We start from the raw sequence: 16018 nt of genomic DNA, 5'->3' as shown, positions 1-16018 counted from the left end.
TTTTGACTTTAGGTTTAAGACACTCAACGACGAAAACTCCAGCCACCTCCTGTACTTCAACTGCGCGCTCAGGTGGTTTGCTCTCAGAATGGACATTCTCATGAACATTGTCACCTTTGTTGTGGCCTTGCTGGTGACCCTTAGTTTTTCTTCAATCAGCGCCTCATCCAAAGGCTTGTCATTGTCTTACATCATCCAGGTAACGGCTGGTGCGTGGCTGAGCTTGGCCTATGCCGTGTTAGAAGGGATATAACAGGAGACTCACAAAGGGCTTAAGCAAGACAGAGCTTTGAGCATACACATCATTGACATTTGGGGCAGCTGGGTGGCCCTCAGAATCCTGACTCTTGGTTTTGTCTCCTTCTGGATTGCCTTCCGCATCATTGTGCAGTGGGTACCAGACAAGTCTCTGAGATCCATAGGGAGAGGAAGGAAGTAATGGCTTACCTTTCTTCCTTTCACTGCCCAAGAGAAGCTCATTCTTACTGGATTGATTTGGGCTTCCAAGAACCAGTTACTGGTTTGGTGGGAGTAGAATGATTGATTTGGGCCAAGGTGTGGAGCCCCAGTCCACCTCACCCTCAAATCACACAGCTGCTTCACAGAGGGACCACGAGAGGCAAGTACAGCTCTAACCAGCTCTTGGCTGCTTGGGTTTTAGCAATAATGTGAGAGGTGAGGATACAGCATTCCCCTGTCCTTCAGGAACAATAAATGACTCCCTTCTCTGCTCTCAACGACACCGTGATGTTTCTGCAAGTCTCACTTTGCAGATGAGAAAAACGAGAGCCGTGATTTCGGCTAAGGTTGGTTCCTGAATCTTGTCTCTGGGAATGTGGTGCTTCCCAGCGTCCTGACCGGGAACTTTCTCCGTTGAGCCCCTTCTCTCTGTGATCTGGAATTTCAGGACATTGTTTTTTGAATGTGGGTCTTTTAAAGCATACTCTACTTAATATAATAGAGTATATAAGTAGCATATAAATAAACAGTTTATTTATATACTTATATTTTTAAAAAGATTTATTTATTATGTATACAATGTTCTGCCTGCATGTATGCCTGCACATCAGAGGCGGGTACCATATCTCATTATCGACGATTATGAGTCACCATGTGGTTGCTGGGAATTGAACTCAGGCCCCCTGGAAGAGTAGTCAGTGCTCTTAACCTCTGAGCCATCTCTCCAACTCAGGTTTATTTATTTGTTTACTTTATTTTTGAGGCAAGGTCTTGATATTCAGTCGCTTGAGTGCTTCCTGCCTCAGTTTCCATGCTGGGATCACAGGCGCGCTCCACTGTGCTCCTCCATGTCCCACAACGCCAGACTCGGGGTTCTTTCTGATGAAGTAAAATATTTTCTCAATTCAGAAAATGCTCCCCCTCTTTATTTGTGTTTATGTCACATGTTTGCTTGCATGTATGTTTGTGGACCTCATGAAGTGCATTGGAGCTCCAGAATTAGAGTTAACAGGTGGTTGTGAGCCAAAGTGGGTGCTGGGAACCAAACCCAGGTCCTCTGTAAAAGCAGCTATAAAGTGCTGAGCTATAAAGTGCCAAGCCATCTCCTCCTTTTGTTTCCTCATTTGGAGTTTTCTATTGCTTTGTATTCTGGGAATTTCCCTCAGCTTTGTGATTCAGCCATTCTTTTGAATGTAGTGTGAATCAAGTTTTCACACACTCTTGTTCTTTCAGTCTTTAAAGACTCATTTTTAAATGGCTGAAATACGTTCTTATTTTCTAAGAATATTAATATTAATTATCAGCCCTCCTCCCTCACAAAACAAAACACACACACACACACACACACACACACACACACACACACACACAAACAAAACCCTTTTTCTCTCTTTTTGTTTTGTATCTATTTTCTCCAGGGTCAGTTTTTCCTCTTGTTTATCCAGTTTCTTGCTCTTTCCTCCTCTTGGTTGGTTTATCTATATCTCTGGGCTCATTTGTATTTAAAGATAGGAGAATGTTTTGGCTTTTCACACACACATTTGCTTCCCTTTCCCAAAGCAGGAATGGGGCTATAGGCACTAAACACTAGAGCTGAAGTGTTTGGTTTTGTTTGTCTTCCCCTAGAGTTGTATTCTTAGGACCCTATACATATTTCTCAGGTCGTTAGCTCGATTTCTTTACAGAAGGATGCATGTGTACATGCACACATGCTCTTTTTTGTGCATGCACGTAGGGGAAACGTGTATATTTGAGGTTGGAAGGAGGATGAGGAAAGGCACAGATGGGTTCATAAAAGCAGCTATTTCTAGACAGACCACTACCAGCCTGCTTCTTGTGGCCCTCTAGCCTTTCACCTCCATTCTAGTGGCTCTCATCTGATGCTCCCTGGCAGAAATACGTGACTTATGCACTGGGATCTCCCCCGTCTCCGGGATGTGGAAGGTCTTCTTTTAGAAAAATACCCATGGTATCATTTTAATAGTGTGTTTGGAGAGTGTATAAATGGTTGACATGACCACCCCATGGTATGCTTAAGGGGATGGTTTTTAATTTCAGATGTGAGAGATGTGAGGTGGAGGAAGTTTAGGGGAGTGGAGGAGGTGGGAAGGGCTGGAAGGCTAGGATTGACTTTGAAATGTGCATCAGGTACGTGTGATTCTGAGGGAGGCTGGATGCCAGTATGGGCTTTGGTGTGCTAATAGGTGCCACAGGTAGCCCGTGTCTCTTCTGCTTGAGGTAAGGGAAACGACTCCCTTTGGTAAATGCACAACCAGCTTCACAAGTTCCAGAGGAATGCTGGCTTTTATCTAATCATCAGAAACCCTCCTACAATCCAGGATGTGCTCATTTCTGCATATCTGGGCTGCCTTGTAGGGTTTAGGGAACTGGAGCTTACTCTGGACCTAACAGAGACATCATCGGTGCTCTGAAGCGGGGAAACAAATGTTCCTTGGGTAACCAGTTTCCCTCCTTGGTAGTGGATGTCTGCATTGTTGCCTCTTAAATATCAAGCAGATGAAAGGTTTGCCTTAATTGGTCTAAAACCAGCTTGCCCCAGCTGAGGACACACTCTTGGGCACTGCTATAAGCTTTTCAGGAGAAGGTTGCCAAACACCCCTGTAGAGCCAGAGAAGAATTTGCATGCTCTGTGCTGTGTTAACACTTGCTCTCCAGCTGGCTGTGAGCCCTTTTGACATCTGTCCTGTCTGGAGAACACAGAATCCAAGTGGCAAAGCTTCACTTGAGAATAGAGGAACCCCTCCTAGAGGGATGAGAAATTGGTGTGCAGCACCAGAGGGGAAGGAAGAGTGCTAGGCGATATCACAGGTGCAGTGCTGAACCCGAGCTTACTTGGGTCTGCATTTGAGCCAAGGTGGGGAGTTCTAGACCTAGGTGGACTGCTAGGCACTTGGGTGCGGATTCTCTCGTCTTTAGAAGAATGTATCTGCGCCCTTCTTGGTAGCACTGTGCATTCTCAATCTGACCAGCTGTCATGAGGCAGGGGGCTGTGCTTTTTTGCCATAGTATTGCAGTCAACCATTTGGGTGCATTCTGCCCACCAGGCCTTAGTTTCTAGCACACAGTTCAAAGAAGATCTTGCCCCAAGGGAGAGGGGTGGGGGCAAAATCACCCAAGTTGAGGCCCATTGCTCCAAAAGAAATGGGAAGGTCTGGGCCTGTGCTCACTAAGCAGGGAACGTGGCAAGGGGCCCCTGAGAGCTCTCCGAAGTCCTGGAGGAGCCCTGCCCCTGCCTTATTTCTCCCACTCCTGTCTGGCTGCACTGCCCCTAGTCGCTTGCTGAAACTTTCTTAGGTTCGGTGTAATCATGATGCCATTTCACACTCAAGTCTCAACCATCTGTAGACTTGGCTATCAGGAGGATGATGGTGGTGGTGCCAGATGTCACAGATCCCATTCCCTAAGATACCAAGGGACAACTGTGAGGATCCTAGTCTCTTTGCCCTGGCATGGATAGTCTGAATAGTCTATCAGAATAGTCTATTCTGAATACTCTCGCAGAAGTCCCCACCTAGACTGGCCTCAGGGGTTTACAGTGCTAAGCTCTCATGAGCATGCCTCAGTAGACTTCTTGTCCCTCCTTTCTCCTACCTGGTTCTGTGCTTGAGGGCTCACAGTCTGTACCCATTTGCTCAGCTACTGCAGCAAACCCCACGAGCTTGGTGGGTTACAAGAGGGGCTGATTCTCTCACAGTGTCTGAGATCGAGAGCCTACACAGTGTTTGTCCTTAAGGCCACTTTTCTCCATGGGACTCCAGGGAATGATCACATTTTGATCAGCTTTCAGAGGTTGAGGCCATTCCCAGAGGTTGGAACGGTGCTGGTTTAACTTCTGCTTCTGTCTCCTTTCCCTCTTCTCTTATGGATCTATCCTTTGTCTTTTATTAGGGCACTGGTAAGAACCAACCAGGTACGCAGGGTGCTTAACCATGGGTGCCAGGGAGCTCTCCAAGGTCCTGGAGCGGCCCCCTCACCCATCCAAATGGGCTAACTAACATTCTTGGGTTGAAGAGATTTTGGGTACAGAAATATCCTTTGCAGTGGGGGAAAAGGCATCCTACCACCTGCCCCAGTTATGACTTGCAATCAGATATTGGAGTTAGATACCGGAGGATCGTGGCTTAATGAGGGTTCCCTTGGCAAACCATTTCTCACAGTCTGTACCCTGACTTTTTTACATCTAGAGCAGATGTGTGCAGTGATCTTCTGGCTTCTGCTGGACGTTTTCAGCTGCTTTTCTGTCCCAGATGTGGTGGGTTAAGGTGCGGGAGCAGGGTGCAGGGCCCTGCCAAGCGCCAGGCGGCACCAAGGAGCCAAGCCCTCGCAATTGAGCTCTCAGCCGGAATCTCTTCTCTGTGGCAGTTGGGACTGGCTCACTGGAGTGATCAAGGTGGTGGGATGATTCTCACCATCTGGAGTGAGAGAGAAAATGTAAATACCATTTGTTTTTAAATACAAAGGAAGTGTTTAAACGTGAAACTTCCCAACAGGAAACGTGGCCTTCTGTGTTCCTGGCTGGGACTGCCAGCCTCTTTTGTGTGTTGTCTGAGCCCAGTAGTAATTTGAAGTGGAAGGCTCCCTAGAAAGGTGCAACAGTAGGGCTCAGACCGAGGGAGGAAAAGGGACCCCCCCAGTAACTAACTACTTGTTTTTTCCCAACAGCTCAGTGGATTGCTTCAAGTGTGTGTGCGAACAGGAACAGAGACCCAAGCCAAGTTCACCTCCGCAGAGCTACTGAGGGAGTACATTTTGGTAAGGAATGAGGGAACAGCAGGAACCTGGCATGTCTTGATGTTTCTCTAAGGATTTATCTAAATTCTGTGTGAGTGTGAGTATGTGTGTGTGTGTGTGTGTGTGTGTGTGTGTGTGTACATGTGTGTGTGTACATACATGCCTGTGGAGGACAGATATGTTGGGAGCTGGAGTTATAGGAGGCTGTGACCTGCCCAGTGTGGGTGCTGGGAATCAAACTCTGGTCCTTTGGAAGAGCAGCGCATGTTTCTAACCACTGAGCTCTCTTTCCAGCCCCCAGTTTGCTCTCTCTCTCTCTCTCTCTCTCTCTCTCTCCCTCTCTCTCTCTCTCTCTCTCTCTTCAGTTTGTGAATGGGATCCTTTTAGTAACTGGACTCTGATCTGTCACCCACCTACTTAAAATCCGTATCCACAATCCAAGTCCAAATCCCGTGGCTTGCTTTGGTTTCTGAAAATTAATATTTGAATAAAGTTAAGAATCACAAAAGAAGATCACTTCACCTCTTCCTATGAGTGCTTTTGGTGCAGTGTAGGGAAGCAGCTGTTTTGAGAAAAGAAGTCTACCTAAGCCTAGCAGCCCTCTGCAGGCCTTTGGACAGTGTCTGTTCACACGTGCAAGCTTAATGCAACGCCCTAAAATATTAACAGTTGGACAATCCGGTTTCCCTTTTATTTTTAAATTATTTTTTAAAGATATATTTATTTATTTTATGTACATGAGTGCACTGAAACTGTCTTTAGACACGTCAGAAGAGGGCATTGTGGTTGCAGGGATTTGACCTCAGGACCTCTGGAAGAGCAGTCACTGAGCCATCTCTCCACTTCAGCCAGTCTCCCTTTTGAAATGCCTCCATGATCTCCTTAACACACAGACCTCCTGGTGTGAATTAGTCTCACTGTGAATGTGGAGGTGCTTGAAATCCCCATGGCTGTTTCCTATAAGAGCAGAAAGTGTTTGAATTAAAATCACATTTAAACTAATTATTCAAGTATACATTTTAAATTAGAATCTCAAGCTCAAATTCGTAAATACTACAAACATGTAGGGTATAAAATAAGCAGATTCCATAAACTAAAGACATGGCTAGTGCAGAATTGGTTTCTTTAAAAAATATGTTTATTTTTAATTTTAAATCCTCTAGGGGTTAAAAAGCCCCCTTAGAAGGCAAGTCTTTTCTTAGATAATTGAGGTTACTTATTGACTAGAGACTTGGGCTGGCCAGGTGCCCCGATGGAGCATCCGGGGACTCCTTGTTGTTGGGAGAGCCATTATAATGTAAGACAGACCTGGTATCCTAACAGAACTTTCTTTGTATTCATTAGATTGTGAGGTTTTAGGGATACTTATGAAGAGAAAGAAGTACAATGTTTTGTTTTTTATTTTTTTCTGCTGATGTTTAAAGATCTTTGAACTTGGTGTTCTACATTCTTTGTCACCTTCCTGTTCTTAGCACCATGGTAACTTTTGTAGACACTGAAATTAGACTGAATTCTGCACATCTCAAGGTTCACCCTGGGTTTGTCCTACAGCTTCACAGTCCTTATGCTGGTAACTAGCCCAGGCCCGTAAGCCCCAGCGGGAGCCGTCTGTTGCTTAGCCCCTACATTATCCATCCTTCCCATGAGCTACATCCTCGTCCTGTATCCTGTAGGCTCCAGGTCGACATGACTTTTCTTTTCATTCCTGGAGTTATTCAAGGTTGTTGTGGCCACCAGATCTTTGCAATTTCCCTCTTCCCCTGTCTAGAAGATTCTGGACAGAAATTCTCATAGCTGTCATCCTTTCTGTATTCCAGACCTCAGTTCTGGTATCGTACCCTCAGAGATGTCTTCGTCAACCCTTAACTAATTTTATTCTGCCTGCTGCCACCTGCCATATATGTCACTTTTTGTGTTTTTATTACAATATTCCTCTTGTTGTTGTTTTTGTTTTTGAGACAGGGTTTCTCTGTGTAGCCCTGGCTGTCCTAGAACTCACTTTGTAGACCTGGCTGACCTCAGCCTCACAGAGACCCCATTATCTCTGCCTCTCGAGTGCTGGAATTAAAGGTGTGCACCACCATGCCCAGCCCACAATACTCTCTTGTATTACCTAATATACCCACATTGAAATGTGACCTGCTTTGTGTGTGTGTGTGTGTGTGTGTGTGTGTGCGGAGTAGCTCACGTACCCCATGCTGTCCTGTACCTCTCAATTCTCCTGCATCAGCTACCTGAATGTTATAACTATGGGTGCTCGGCAGCATGCTGAGCAGAAGTTATGCTTCTTGAGTATAGGGTTATGGGTCTCATTTACCACCGCAGGCACCGGTACTGACAGCTGTGGGATTAGTGAGTTAAGAAAGTGGAAACCAGTGGCTATCAAGTTGGTCAATGGTTCTAACTCTGCTTTTCAGACCTGTGTTCCTGAACACACTCACCCCTTCAAAGTGGGGACCTGTCCCAAAGACTGGCCGAGCCGAGGGGAGATAACGTTCAAGGACTATCGGATGAGATACAGAGACAACACCCCTCTCGTTCTTGATGGCCTGAACTTGAACATCCAAAGCGGGCAGACAGTTGGGATTGTGGGAAGGACGGGCTCCGGTGAGGACAGACTCTGCATTTGTTTCTTTGGGGTTGTTTGCTTGAACTTGCTCTCCATGTGCCAGCTAAGCCACATCAGAGCGACATGCATGAGTGCTGGGTTGTTATTTTCCCCTAAATCTTGTTACTGTAAATTAGGGTTTCAGGCTGAACGGGTGTGGAGAGTTGGAAGCAAATATACAGTAGTTTTCGGATTAATTAAATGAGAATAATTCTGGAGAGATGAGACCCAGAAGATGAGTTGTGTGCTAAAGGCCTCTGCTGGGACCGGCAGGTTAATGGTGTTAGGGCAGCCTGGCCCCCAGCATGAGCGATGTCTGCCTTGCAGAGTCATCCACATGGAGCCAGTTTCCAGATTGCATTAAAAATCCCCTTAATTAAATGCTTGGACATGACGGAGGCAAAAGCTGATGAGGGAGTCACTGTTCCTGCTCTTATTGTCCCCAGGAAAATCATCCCTGGGCATGGCCCTGTTTCGTCTGGTGGAACCAGCCTCTGGTACCATCATCATTGACGAGGTGGACATCTGCACTGTGGGTCTGGAAGACCTCCGAACCAAGCTGACCATGATCCCCCAGGATCCTGTCCTGTTTGTAGGTACAGTAAGGTAGCTGTTTTCAATCATCGTGCATTCCTGTTTGGAGACGGTGACACTGAGCCAACCAGTAGTTGAAAAATTGCTGGGCCATGGCTGTTCTTGGCAGTCTTAGCTCAGGGAACGGGGCTGCTGGTGTCTGGTGTTTAGTAAAGCATTGGAAGTAGCTGGGGAACAGCGTCCTGAGCCTTGCTGGTATTTCAGAAGCTATATTATTAAAACATTTCATCATTATTAATATAATATCATCATTGTATCATTACATTATTAGCACCAATGTATAATTAGCAGTGATATTAATCGTTTTAATAATGTTAGTAATACTATCATTCGTGATTTTATTGTACATAGAGTGAGCAGATAGCACAGTTGGCCCAAACAGCAGTATTTTATGCCTCTGTTCCAGCATTACACCAGGCTTAGCAATGATCACACTCAAAAGTCCTTCACAGTGCACAGTGGACTAGGCAGTTCCCTGGCCTGTGTGTGCAGCAGGCTTTTAGCGAGTGCATCAATTCGTCCCCACTACAGAACAGAAGCCGATCAAGTCTAAGAAGATGAAGGTTGTGACTTACACAGGCTTGAGATCTGGTGTCTAAGCACAGAGGGGATCTGAGTGTCTGAGCTGGTACAGGGAAATGGAAAAGTCCTCTCGTTGGGCACTGGATGAAGTAGGGAGACTGTCCCTACTCAAAGCCGGTCACACGAGTAATGCATCTCAGAGCACTGAATTCACATTCCTCAGTGCGGCCGACCTGGAGTCTGGAGCCCTGCTTCCTGATGCTGAGGCTGAAAGGGATGCTGGGCCAAGTGGACTATGGTGTGGCTGTGGCTGCTCTGCCTCCTGGTGGGGTTTCTCACTCCTGCCAGTCTCCAAGGTCTCCACTCCACCATAGAGTTGTAGGTCCTTGGTCTCGGGGCCTGGCCAGAACAGACTGTTCCCATTCTACCTCTTCTTGTGTCCTAACAGGCTACAGGGATGGTCCTTACCTCCTACAGCATCTGGGAGCCGCTGTGGGCTTCAAGATACCACGTCTCCTTCCGGTCCTCTCCTCTTCTTGCTCTCCACTGTATCATCCTTGAGGATCCAGCTTGCTTTCCTTTGATTCGTTGCAGGTACAACTTGGACCCCTTGGGGAGCCACACCGACGAGATGCTCTGGCATGTTTTGGAAAGAACGTTCATGAGAGACACAGTACGTCTTGGGGCTGTCCAGAATGAGTCCATTCCCAACACCACTGCCCCAGACGCCTGTTTACGGGGCCAGCACCTGCCTGGGTTTATCTGCAGGAGTGACATACCTCAGCAAAGTTCAAGCCTTCCTTGTTCCCGATTATTCAAACCTGCCACAGTACTGTGTGTTAGCTCTGTGGCTGCTCCTGTCCACAGCGCTACACTGTGGCATCTCCCTTGGCACTCTGCATAGCCCTTGGAGGCTGGTGCTTTTATCCTTCATTTTTGAGATGACAAGTTTAAAGCTCAAAGAAGTCATGCATTCATGCCCGTGAGTAGCAGGATGGAGACTTGAACCCAGGTCTATCTGGGCATTCATGCCTGTGAGTAGCAGGATGGAGACTTGAACCCAGGTCTATCTGGGTTGAGGGTCATGGAGGGCCTGACTCGTTGGCCCATGGCCTCAGTGACTTTACCAGAACAGTTGAGCTGAAGAATGATGGGATGGAAAATGTGGCTAGTTTGAGTTCTAGGACACACTACCTTGTCCAGTCAAGCGCTGAGGTCAGTGGCCCCATGGTACAAGGCAAACATCTCCCAGAGCCACTTTGGTCTGTTGTTATGGATAGACAGACTTTGTCTCAGCCTTCTGGAAAACTCTGCCAGCCCCTCTGTGCTTTATTCATAAAAAGTTGCAACCCTGCAGGCCATTTCCATTTGCTTAAATGTTCCTTAGAAGTGTATGGGTGATTTGTCCTTTATGGTGAGTCACCATGGCTTTACATTATTAACGTCTCCCTCGCCCTGTCCCCCCTCCCCCACTGCATGTTTGCAGTATAGAAATGACTGCTATTTTGTACTTTCTTTCTCATTGTAAAATAAAACAAGCTGATGAATGCAGAGGGGGAGGGGCAATCAATGAAACGATGCAGGATGGTTTTATAGATCACCAGGATAAATGTGTCATTTTCTGTGTTTTATAGATAATGAAACTCCCAGAGAAATTACAGGCAGAAGTCACAGAAAATGGGGAAAACTTCTCAGTAGGAGAACGCCAGCTGCTTTGTATGGCCCGGGCACTTCTCCGTAATTCAAAAGTAAGGAAACAGCTCGGAAAATGGATTGGTCAAATCTTGGATATTCCCTGCAGTGCCGCTCAATCTGGGAGGCAGAGACACAAGTTTGTCTTTCAGCACAGACAGAGCACTGCAGTAATTTAAAAGCCGATCGCTTTCCCTTAAGACAACGTTGTGAAGGGTAAAAATTGAGAAATAACAGCCATTTTCTAGAGCAGCGCCTTCCTTTTCCGGGCTTCGCCTTGGGTGGTCTCGATTACGCATTCTCTCCACTCCTAGGAGGCTTGAGTTTGAAAAATATGCTCTCAAGTTTTTCCCTTTGTCCCTGAATAATTCTGAATCCTCAGGCATAGGACCCAGGACACCCAAGAAAGTCACCAGACTGCAAGCATATAAGATGTGAAATTTTTGTATATACTTTCCCGAGTGACTTAACCACCCTTACTTACTGATTCTGAGAAAGAAAATGCCATCTCTCTCTCTCTCTCTCTCTCTCTCTCTCTCTCTCTCTCTCTCTCTCTCTCACACACACACACACACACACACACACACACACACACACACACACAAATAAATCCCATTTTCTGGGTGCTGGAGAGAGGGCCCGGTAACTAAGAGCGTTTGCTGCCCTTCCAGAGGACCTGGGTTCGATTCCCAGTATTCACATCATGTGACTTACAACAGCCTATAACTCCAGCTCCAAGAGTATCTGATACCCTCTTCTGGATTCTGTCTGTACTAGTATGTATATGTGAATGTAGACACATGCACACCTAACAGTTGAGAAAAAGAAAGAAATCCTATTAGCCAGGCATTCATAATGGTGAATTCACTCACTGTGAAGTAGCTCTGTGGCCCTTCACATGTGAGGAAATTAGGTAAGTTGGCGAGGTTAAACCTTCAAAATTGCACTTTGCACTTTGGCAAAGCAGGATGATGACCCTCTGCACTCCTTGTCATGTACCCCAAACTTGTATGAGGACATTGAAGACATTGAAATAGGAGAATTGTCTTGAATCTGGTGGGTCTAGTGTCTAGCGTATTCCTACGTGTCTTTATAAGAAGCAAGCAGTAGAGTCAAAGAGCAGCCGGTGTGATGGCAGGAAAGGTCTTGGGCTGAGGAATGCAGGCAGCCTGCAGACGCTGGAAAATGCAGAAGGGTGCTTCCTCAGTCTCTATCGCAGGATTCCCGAGCTCTTAGACCCAAGGCTATGCATTTTCCTCTTTGCACAGCTTTGGCTTTTACAGTGTTTCTTCCTTAACAGATCATTCTCCTTGATGAAGCTACTGCCTCCATGGATTCCAAGACAGACACCCTTGTTCAGAGCACCATAAAGGAGGCCTTCAAAAGCTGCACAGTGTTGACCATCGCTCATCGCCTGAACACCGTTCTCAACTGTGACCTTGTCCTGGTGATGGAAAATGGGAAGGTGCAGGAAATTTTGATTGGCGTCCCCCCTTCAAAGGCATCCCCTGTTAGGGCTGTGTGCTGTGTACAGTTTCTTTCCCTGAAAACTTGAGCTCTTCTCTGATTTTCAGGTGATTGAGTTTGACAAGCCTGAAGTCCTCGCTGAGAAGCCCGACTCTGCATTTGCGATGTTACTAGCTGCAGAGGTTGGACTGTAAAGGTCCTGTGGGTGATTTGAGAGGAGGCGATGGACATGTGAGAACAGAAGCCCGACCATGGAGCCAAGCAGCCCTGGCCACAGCCCCTCCCACCCATGGAGCACATGGTGAGCTGGGGCTGAGATGTGTCCCTTGTTCTTCTGGCCATCTCTCTTGGCAGACTCAGGGTTGGTTCTGGATGGTGAAGAGTGCAGACAAAGCTGGTAGGTTGGAAGCTGCCTCTCACTTCTGAAAACCCCAAGGGTCCCTCACGTGTCCTCACCAATACTACATAATGTCTGAGAATGGGAACATTCTAACTTTCTGTCCAAAAGCAGTAAAAGCAAATGAGATGGGAAAATGCCCAAGGCTGGAGATGACAGCGTTCCTGGATTTTGTTACCAGACAAGAGAGAAGGGTTTTCTTTTTGTTTAATTTCATTCCACTCTTAGCTAACTATGTGGCAAGCAGTAACCGCATAGATCTATAGCATGGAAGACTGATGATAGTGTTTGGCATGAGATTTTTTTTCAAAGAAATCATATTGTATGTTGCAGTTGATCTGTTAAAAATAACCAGAAAGCAAAACACTGGGGTTTCTGAGTAAATTACATTTTTATATCTTCTTTATCAGTCATTAAAATGCAATAAGAAACCAAATGACCCTGAAATGTTGCCTTGCAATTATTCCACTGACGTTGTCTCTCTTTGAACGATGCCTTCTAACAGACCTCCCACAGCCATCTCCCTTGGCTCAGTAATGAATCTATACAGTTGTTCACCAGCCTCAAGGTCTTCTATGAGGATCAGAGGAAAGACCTACCCAGTAGCCCCAGTGTGGGTACTGATAACTCAGAGTGATGTTTGCTACTCCTCGGATTGAAGGCCCTCTTTGTATTTCTGGTGAGGACAACGGGTTCTTATGATATTTGCATGAGGTTCCCTGCACTTTTTTCCAACCCCAGACCACATCTCAGGCACAGCATGCAGCAGTGTGGTCAATAAGGCTCCTTCCCAGCCTTGACCACACACTGACCTAGAAACACCACAGGCCTGCTATGTCTACCTTCTAAGTACATCAGCACAGTAGAAGATGACTCTAGAAATTTCCATCAGAGAGCCTGTGATGGTGCTTAATGGTTGTCAACTTGACAGGGACTAGACTTTATCTAGGAGCTAAACCTTGGGGGTGCCTCTGAGGGAGACTTTACATTAGGTAGGTATGAGGTGGGAAGACCCAACTCTAAGTATGGACGGCAACATTTCATCGGCCTTGGCAGGGAGGAGTCTGGACTGAATAAAAAGGAGAGAGATAGTTGAGCACCAGCCTTCATCTGTGTCTACTTCCTGACTGAAGACACACTGTCACTGGTTGCCTTAGGCTCTTGCTCCCATGCTTTCTCCACTACGATGAATGGCATCCCCTTAAACTATAAGCCAAAAGCAAATTCTTGACTCTTTAAGTTGCTTTGTCAAGTATTGTATTCACAGCAACGTGAAAAAGAACTAATACAGAGAATTGGAACCTAGAAGTGATACTGCTGCAGCGATAGGCCTGACCATGTCATTTGAAGGTTTTGGGAACTGGTTTGTGGGAGGGATGTGGAAGAGTTTGGAATCTGGGGCTAGAGAGACCCTGGAATGCAGTAAGCAGAGTTTGATGGGGCATCCCAGTGGGAATATGGAAGAAAAGACTGCTAACAGGAAGGCGCACAGTAGAGGCCCAGCATATGGAAGGTCAAAGGAGACCTGGGCTAGAGGCAAAGACAATCATGTCGCTGCAGTCCATGTGTTCCATGAGAACTCAGGTGAGGCTGGATCAGGAAGCAATGGACTAATTTGTTTAATGGGAGGGAGTTTAAGAAAGGGTGGCATTCAGGCTGTGGCATGTTTACTATTCAAAGCTCTTATCCACGTCTACAATGAGGAAGGGCAACAAAAATGGAACCAAAAGACATGAAAAATGTACTGGTTACCGGCGGGAAAGGAGTGACCTCAAATGGAGACAAGGCAACTGAGAGCAGCTGTAATTATTAAGGAAATTGCACTAGTAAAGAGAAATATGTGCCCTGCATGGAGACACTATAAAAAGAAAAGAAAAGATGACAGACAGACAGAAGACTGACAGACAGATGTGAAAACCAAATTCATTTGAAAGGAGAACACATGAATTGAAAATGATGTTGAAGGGGTTTTCTGCTCAAAAACAACTGTCTAGGGAAGTGTTTCTCTAGGCTCAGCACCCAGAGGCCACTTCAGCTGTGTCTCAATGGGGCTAGGCTGCATCATCAGCAGAACTTGGCAATGCTGTTCACCTGATATGGGTTTTCCATCATAGCTAGAAGTTAGGGAGGAAATGCAAGGGGGAACACTGCTCATTAACTTGTTCTCTGTCTTCCTTTCTGTAGCATTCTCCTACAGCCAGGCCATCTGCTTAGGGAAGGTGCTGTTCATAGTGGGTTGGAGCATCCCACATCAATCATCAATCAAGTCCTAACAGACAATGCTTCTAGCTAGTCTGACTAAGGCAATTCCATAACTGAGGCTAAGGTGTCTCTAAGTATGTTGAGTTGACAATAAAGACTACTCAGTACAGTCATTATATGGTTCAGAGTTAAGAGCCATGTTTAGAATAAAGAGATTGCCTTGAATCTCCAAAGAGTTGGACTTTGAACTTTTAAGCAGTGTTGTAATTGTAAAAAGTTATGGGGACGTTTGAAGTTGAAATGCATGCATTCTGCATAACGAAATGATGGTGAGCCTATTGGGGCTGAGGATCAAAGGAGTTTCAGTTGACAGGATAGATTTGTGATGGTTTATATCATCAGCTTGACAGGATCTAGATCATCTAGGAGGCAAACCTCTGGGCGTGACAGTGAGGGAGTTTCTAAATTGAGTTAATTGAGATGGAAAAAAATCTAAATGTAGGGGGTACCAACCCACGGCTTGGGATCCAGAACTGAACACAGAGGACACATGCTGTGAGCTGTAGTTCACAATCTCTCTGCTTTCTGACTTCTCTAGCTCTGTTTTCCACTTCCATGTGTTCCCTACTCTAATGTATCATATCCCTTCTTCAGTTACTTCCTGTCAAGATATTTTGGTCATAACAATGAGAAGAGTGTGTAACACCCAATCCAATAGCCACTGTGGCAGAAAGATGGCTGGTAGGGTTTACTTCCCCCTAGCCATTCTGCATCTGATGTCTGGACAGGTCTCAGGCTAGACTACAGGGAAAGGCACTGCAGTTGGGCTCAGGTGGAGGTCTTAGTCAAGTGTGTTAAAACCCTTGACAGGCATTTCCATAGAATCCTGCTATCAGTAGATGGGGCACCCCCAAAAGGATGTGGCTGAAAGAGACCAGCGAGGTGATTCCTTCCATGCACAGCTTTATGACAACTGTGGCCCTCCTGCGAAGAGACACTCATATCATCAAACTTACAGCCACAGGGCTTTGGACAGGTTGCGTTGCTTCTTGATGGATGCCCAGTAACTCCTTTGACATGACAGTCTGACTGGGCTATTCCTGGTGGCTGAGTGAACCCATGCCAGTCATAACTGGCACGTCATATGGATGAAGAATGCTTGATTTTCCTCTCCAAGTCAGTCAGATAATGTGCTCACGACTTCAAGGAAGGCTTTTTTCAAGGTCCCGGGCAGCAGCTCCCTCAGATCTTGTAAGCGATGACTCACGCCCCGTGGCTCCTGTCTGCCCATGCTCTTCCTGTTGTGCTGGCAGGAGGGACTACTG

The 16018-nt window shown here is 46.3% G+C and overlaps 1 protein-coding gene across 6 annotated transcripts in view; it reads left to right on the top strand.

Moving 5' to 3' along the window:
* Abcc12 (ATP-binding cassette, sub-family C (CFTR/MRP), member 12) overlaps positions 1-12938 on the top strand; it is a 76121-nt gene extending 63183 nt beyond the window's left edge. For 3 of the 6 annotated variants that reach the window (XM_006530984.4, XM_006530985.4, XM_006530986.3), the window contains 8 exons: positions 13-199; positions 5143-5232; positions 7629-7818; positions 8266-8425; positions 9530-9608; positions 10570-10683; positions 11928-12092; positions 12202-12938. In XM_006530984.4, coding sequence (XP_006531047.1) covers positions 13-199; positions 5143-5232; positions 7629-7818; positions 8266-8425; positions 9530-9608; positions 10570-10683; positions 11928-12092; positions 12202-12288 — 1072 coding nt within the window. In that variant the 3' untranslated portion in view covers positions 12289-12938. The remainder of the gene's footprint in view (positions 1-12; positions 200-5142; positions 5233-7628; positions 7819-8265; positions 8426-9529; positions 9609-10569; positions 10684-11927; positions 12093-12201) is intronic. The other 3 variants (XR_003947278.1, XR_003947279.1, NM_172912.4) reach the window with 3 other exon arrangements.
* Positions 12939-16018: the final 3080 nt, after the last annotated feature.

The sequence above is a fragment of the Mus musculus genome, chromosome 8 (genome assembly GCF_000001635.26).
Source record: "Mus musculus strain C57BL/6J chromosome 8, GRCm38.p6 C57BL/6J".
NCBI classification, from domain to species: Eukaryota; Metazoa; Chordata; class Mammalia; order Rodentia; family Muridae; genus Mus; species Mus musculus.
The sequence above is the reverse complement of the archived record's forward strand: the minus strand, read 5'-3'. Positions and strand labels throughout refer to the sequence as shown.